The 7101-nt window shown below is 37.4% G+C and overlaps 1 protein-coding gene across 1 annotated transcript; it reads left to right on the top strand.

The window, feature by feature from the left end:
- Positions 1-1330: 1330 nt before the first annotated feature.
- LOC145575301 (uncharacterized) lies at positions 1331-2818 on the top strand. The gene has a single exon (XM_081633188.1). The coding sequence runs from the start codon at positions 1331-1333 to the stop codon at positions 2816-2818; it is 1488 nt and encodes a 495-aa protein (XP_081489314.1).
- Positions 2819-7101: the final 4283 nt, after the last annotated feature.

Genomic DNA, 7101 nt, shown 5'->3' on the forward strand with positions numbered 1-7101 from the left:
TAAATGCTGCATTTACGGTATAATCAAATTACATCAACTCATCTTCACCCCTTAATCTTAACCTGCAATACTTCTCCCTGCACTAGGAACTTCTACGTGCATTATTTTTTACTGTTTGGTGGATTGTCTAAAGTGAGGTTGAAATGTACTGGTATTTTTTTTCGTGCAACTATGAATTTTAGTTACTGGTGAGCTACAAACAGACCAGAGTGGCCTGTTCTTCTGTAACTCTCTATAGTTCTAATAGGTTTGCTTCAATAAGATTAGAACTTGTACTTGTTATATGGAGTAAAAGATCACTAATTTTGTTAATTTATTTGTTATACATTCTGTCATGAGAAATTCACCATGCTCATTATTTTGTTAAATACAATGTAATATTTTCTCTCCCCCACCTTTCCTTATGATTTTGCAGAATTTATCAATGGGTCAATAACTTGATGCCTAATCGGATAGTACTTTGCTTTTTGTTGGTTGAAATTCTTTTGGAATTTTTAAGGGACTGATGGTTTAATAGATATTCCAGGTCAATTTATTAAGAAGAAGAGAAACAAAGGGAGCCAAATTCAGTATTAGTCTTACTACAGTGATATTCCTGGCCATTTGTTTAGAAATGGAAACTTACTTCTATTTAATTTAATTTTTTGATTTTGCTAGGAAATGGGAGTGACTTGAATCTGATGTTTCAGGAGCAGCTCGGTCCTTAGCTCCCTCAACTCCATTAAAGCAGCTCCGTCCTCATTTCAAGATGGTGATTTGATGCGGCTTAAATCTGACAATTTGGTATGAGTAATTAATTGTTTTGTAGCTTGTTTTTTTTTTGTTTAATTAGTACATTGCATTGAGAGTTTCTTTCTTATGATTTTTGTTTAATTTTCTTCCAATTTTCTGCCAATTCAAATGTGTTAATATTTATTATGCATTATATTTTCATATGCCTAGATACCCGTTCAAGATTTACTCATTAGGAGTAAATCTTGAATAGTCCCCGTTTGGGACTATTCTTGGAATTGTATTCTTACTTAGGATGTAAATGGTTGCTTGTTTTTTGGAAGTAAAGGTAATTTTGTGTTAGCATTCCCTAATGTGTTCTCGGGGTACATATGTAATTAAGAAATTAATTACATCGTGTACTTTGAGAACCATAGGGAAATGCTGCCGAAATTTCCTTAGGGCCGAAAAATGGTCAACCATTTGCTAGTGAGAATACACTTCCAAGGATGGGTTAGGTTGGAGCGATAAGGACCTTTGGAATCATGCATTTGGAATGTGTTGATATGTGATGTTGAATATAATTTGTTTCTTGGGTTTTAATCAATCATTTTTAGAAATGGACCGTCGTTGGATGTATAGTGGTTCTCGAACCACACCTAAATACTTAGCCGGGGTCAACGAGTTTTGTAGAATCGCAGTGCAACACCAATGGAGTACACTCGTTGAACAAAGGCTAACCAAAGCAAGACCTATTTTCTTCCCTTGTCGTGATTGTAACAATGTGAAGAGGTGGGAAGACATTAAGAAAATAGAGGACCATTTGATTATTCGTGGGTTTATGCCAGACTACAGTATTTGGTATTGGCATGGTGAAAAATTTCCTCCCGCGGATAATTCTTCTATTAACGACAGTGAAGCTGATGAGAGAGAGCCAAATGGTTTTGATGATAATGAAGTGGGTTTTAATGATGATGTTGAGGAAGACAGGATAGAAGAGATGATAGACGGGTTAGGCGATCATGTTAATGAAGATTCTCATATATATGAGAATGTGTCGAAAGAAGTTGAGACACCGTTGTATCCTGGTTGTTCTAAGTATTCCAAGCTTTCTGGGATTTTAACTTTATATAACTTGAAAGCGAAGAGCGGGTGGACCAACACTAGTTTCACTTTGTTGTTGGAAACCCTCTCTGATATGTTTCCAGAAGGAAATGACATTCCTAAGTCGACTTACTATGCGAAGAAGTTGATGTGTCCATTGGGTTTAGAGTACACCAAGATCCATGCATGTCCTAATGATTGTGTGCTATATCGAAAGGAGAATGCAAAATTAGATGCTTGCCCAAAGTGTGGTGTGTCACGATACAAGCGAGAGGGCTTAAATAAGGATCCCTTGAAGTGGCCACCAGCTAAGGTAGTATGGTATCTTCCTATAATACCAAGGTTGAAGCGCCTGTTCTCAATTAAGGATGAAGCAAAGAAGTTGGTTTGGCATGAAAATGAGAGGAAGAAGGATGGGTTGATCAGACACCTAGCTGTTTCGTTGCAATGGAAACACATTGACAAGACATTTCCAGAATTCGGGAAGGAGCCGAGGAACATAAGACTGGCATTAAGTACGGATGGGATGAATCCATTTAGCACTCTTAGTAGTCAACATAGTACATGGCTTGTTCTTCTGTCAATATACAACCTACCTCCTTGGTTGTGCATGAAGCGCAAGTACATCATGTTATCACTTCTAATCCCAGGTCCTAAAAAACCTGGCCATGAGATAAATGTTTATTTGGAGCCCCTTATTGATGATTTGAAACTGTTGTGGGATGAAGGTGTTGTGACATTTGATGCTCTTTCGGGTACAAATTTCAGATTAAGAGTCATGGTGTTTTATACTATTAACTACTTTCCTGCATATGGAAATTTGTCAGGGTACAAAGTCAGAGGACAAAAACCATGCCCTATTTGTGAGGATGACATGCAAATTACACGCTTGAAGCATTGGGGGAAGAATGTGTACATGCATACCAGACGATCACTTCGTCGAAATCACCCATACAGGAAGATGAGACAACAATTCGACAGAGAGATAATGAGTGAGTCGTGAGCCATTGACAGGAATTGAAGTGTATGAGAAAATAAAAAATGTTAAGACAATCTTCGGTAAGATGCACAGAGAGATATCGAAGAAAGGTGTGTTGTGGAAAAAAGTGTCTAAGTTGTGGGATCTGCCTTATTGGAAGCACTTGTCGGTTCGACATTGTCTTGATGTTATGCACATTGAAAAAAATGTTTGTGAGGCACTAATTGGGACTTTGTTGAATATCAAAGGAAAGACAAAGGATGGTGTTAATGTGCATAGAGACATGAAGGAAGCCAAAATTCGACCTAAGTTATGGGCTGAGGAAAATGAAGCAACGAAAAAAGCATTTTTGCCCCATGCGTGTTATACATTGTCTAGAGAAGAAAAAAGGATCTTTTGTGAGTGTTTGAAAGGAATCAAGGTGCCGACAGGGTATTCGTCGAACATAAGGCGTTTTGTTTCTACTACTGATAAGAAAGTTGTTGGTATGAAGTCCCATGATTGTCATGTGATGATGCAAGTGTTCATGCCAATTGCACTCCGAGGCCTTTTGCCAAAACATGTTAGGCATGCTATTGTGAAGCTTTGCTTGTTTTTCAATGCAATTTGCAGTAAGGTGATAGATCCAAAAACACTTGACGATATGGAATATGATATTGTTGAAACATTATGCAAATTCGAGATGTATTTTCCTCCTTCCTTTTTTGACATAATGACTCACCTTGTTATGCACTTGCCTCGTGAGGTAAAGGAGTGCGGTCCTGTATTTATGCGTTGGATGTACCCTTATGAGAGGCAAATGGGTACTTTGGCAGATAAGGCAAAGAACGGAGCAAATCCTGAAGGGAGCATCGTGAAAGGGTTCATAGCAGAGGAAGCAGGGAACTATTGTTCAGTGTTTTTAGCTAAGGCTAAAGAAATTGGGATTCCGACTTCTCGTCACGAGGGAAGACTTCAAGGAAAGGGTACAGTAGGTCGAAAATTGGTTAAACCTCCACTTGATCGATATAAGAAAGCCCACCGATTTGTGCTACAAAACCTATCTGCAGTTCATCCATATACTGAAAAACATCTTCATGAGTTGAAAATTCACAATCCCAGGATCAGCTTCTATGCGTTGATGCAGGAGCATAATCGCCACTTTGTTGAGTGGTTTGAAGGACAAGTGAAGCTTGAATTGAGTAGAGATGAGAATGTTTCTGAAACGATCAAGTGGCTTTCACGAGGTCCACAACCACTTGTGTATACTTATGAGGGTTACGATATCAATGGATTTACTTTTGCCACTTGTCGTCAAGATGAAAAAAGTGTGCAACAAAATAGTGGTGTTGTCGTGGTTGCATCTTCTACTGAATACTCAAGTTCTAGGGATACAAGGCCAGTTGAAACTACACAGGCATATTACGGTGTCATTCAAGAAATCTGGGAGTTGGATTATGTTGATTTCACAATTCCTTTATTTCGTTGCACATGGGCTGATAACCGTCGTGGTATGAAAACCGATGAGTTATTTGGATTCACCTTGGTTGACTCTAGTCGTTATACTGATGGTGAAGAGCCTTTTGTATTAGCCTCACAATAGAAACAAGTATTCTACATCAAGAATAATATAGATCCGCAATGGCGTGTTGTAGTTGAAGGCAAGAGAAAAATTGTGGGTGTGGAAGATGTTGTGGATGAAGAAGAGTATAACCAATTCGATGACATCCCGCATATAACAATGGGAGTGCAACCTCTACAAGAAGGGGAAGATATTGTTGATGATGTAGAGTATGATCGTGAGGACAGGAACAATCTGGTGACATGGATGCCTCCACTTCCCTTGTAAAATCTTCTACAAAAAAGGGACGAGGCCCGTCCAGATCAGTCCAAACAACTACACCCATGTTCCTCAAATTTAATGAGTTTGACATGCCTATTGGAAAGTGGGAATCTGCTTATGGGAAGCAAATTGGTAATTGTGCTCAAAGAGTTAACATTAATGTGAAGGGATATCCGAAGTATGATAAAGTTCAAAAGCAAAACTTGTGGGAGGAGAGTAAGGTAATTACGATATAAATATGGTTTATTTCTCTAAATTTAACGATACTTATAATAAATTATGAATATTAACATTCTCTAATTTTGTAGCGGAATTTCCACATTGATGATCCCAAGGATAGTAAAGAGAAGAAGTTCCACGAAGCTGTTGGTGCTAGATTTAGGAAGCACAAGTCTTGGTTAGTTTCACGATTCATTACTAAGGAAACTGCACCTCCGCCTGACTCACCAAGTGCAAACATTAAGCCCTGGGAGCTTTATGAAGGTTACATCACAGAAGAGCAATGGAAAGAGTTTGAGACATATTGCAATACAGATGAATTTAAGGTGTGTAAGATATTATAAAAGTATTTTTCACATATATACTTTATTTCAACTACAATACTACTTACAATAGCTTTCCATTTTGTAATAGGCTCTGAGTGAAAAAAGCAAGGAAAATGCAAAGAATAATAAGCATCGCCACCATCTAGGCTCCAAGAGTTATGAGAGGGCTCGAGTTGATTGGAGTAAGATCAATAGAATTCCAGCAGAATCTTCAACCTCAAGCACCACAGAGTCCACAACAAGCTGTGTAATGAGTGAAAAGCTTAAAAATCGGTCTCTTTATTGGATTTTGGCCCGTCAAACTCGTAATGCAGATGGATCGTGGGCTATAGACCCAAAGAATGCCGAAACCCAGCAAATAGCCAATGCTATTGTAAGTGTTGGTCTAAGTAACCAAGTATAGTTTTTTTTTTAGTTACTTGTTTATACTTTTGAGTTGATCAGTGATCAGGCCTTTTCTGTTTATTGCTCATTTCCTGCATTTTTTAATGGGAGGCCTTTTCTATTTATTGCTCATTTCCTGCTTCCTGTGTTGTTTAATGGGATTTGCTAAAATTGAGGCCTTTTCCGATCAGTTCTAATCAGTCCCGATCTGTTCTGATCCGTTCCGATCAGTTCTGAAATTACAGCTCTGATCAGTTCCGATCAGTTCTGAAATTACAGTTCTGATCAGTTCCGATTAGTTCTAATCCGTTCCGGTAAGTTCTGAAATTTCAGTTCTGATCAGTTCCGATCAGTTCTAAAATTTCAGTTTCGGTCATTTCTGAAATTTCTGTTCTGATCAGTTCCGATCAGTTCTGAAATTTTTGTTCTGATCAGTTCTGAAATTTCACTTATGATCAGTTCTGAACAGTTCCGATCAGTTCTGAAATTTCAGTTATGATCAGTTCTGAACAGTTCCGATCAGTTCTGAAATTTCACTTCTGATTAGTTGTTGCTTGCTTAGTTGTTGTTAACCATGCATACAGAAAAAGGCAAGGACCTGTGGATTTGTGATGGTGTTAATACTTAGTATGTCATTTGGAAGGGTGAGTTGTGATGATGAAGAACTTCTGACTGTAAGGGTAATGAGCGAGCTAGTTCTGTTATTTAGATGCTTACCTCTGTTTTAAATTTTTCTTTTCATCATAAGTGTTGTGCTGAACTCCTGATGATATTAAATAATAAAGATAGCTAAGAGAATTTGTCCTTGCCTTTTTCTGTATGCATGGTTAAGTAATTTATGCAATTAAGATAGCCTTGATTGTTGTTGCTTGCTTAGTTGTTGTTGTGACCGTTGTGACCCCTTCACCATCTCAATTAGTTGATGAAGGCCTTATCAACCAATTTTCCAATTGTTGAACATAATGGGGGTACATATTATCTAAATTTCTTTACTTGCATGAATTATCATCTGGGCTATTGGCAGTAGAAGATTGAGCGCAAAGTTGCCTTAGAATAGTGATTGAAATCATAAGAATCGACTAAAGTAGGTTGATACAATCAAATCAGACAAGCTTTCTTCCAAATAAAATGAATAATGAGTTTGCTCCAAAACACAATTCAAACAAAGAATGTTTCACCCAATTGATCTAGAAAGAAGTATTCACACAATACAGTATCTGAAGGCACAATTAGTCTTGTAACTCAGAAGTGCAAGGCCAAAAAGAATTGAATAGAGACATTATATAACCATGAAGCTGTGACAGAAAAAATTAAGAACATGCAATGTAATGAGACTAATGACCATCAACAAATATCATCAATGAGACTAATTAACAGCTGATGCAACAGAATGATTTAAATGAACTTCCTTTACTAGTTATACATGACGGTAATTAGTATACTGCATAGAACAAGAATAAGTTTGATTTAGATCAAATACATATCCTTTAAAGTTAAAAATGACAATAAAATTTTGAAATGTCTTTCAGATCTCAAGTAGTTCCCAGCTAATGTTT

This window comes from Chenopodium album, chromosome 2 (assembly GCF_948465745.1).
Source record: "Chenopodium album chromosome 2, dcCheAlbu1.1, whole genome shotgun sequence".
NCBI classification, from domain to species: domain Eukaryota; kingdom Viridiplantae; phylum Streptophyta; class Magnoliopsida; order Caryophyllales; family Amaranthaceae; genus Chenopodium; species Chenopodium album.

What these genes read in the sequence shown, in the direction of transcription:
- LOC145575301 (XM_081633188.1), top strand. Translation starts at nt 1,331, where the DNA reads ATGGACCGTCGTTGGATGTATAGTGGTTCTCGAACCACACCTAAATAC.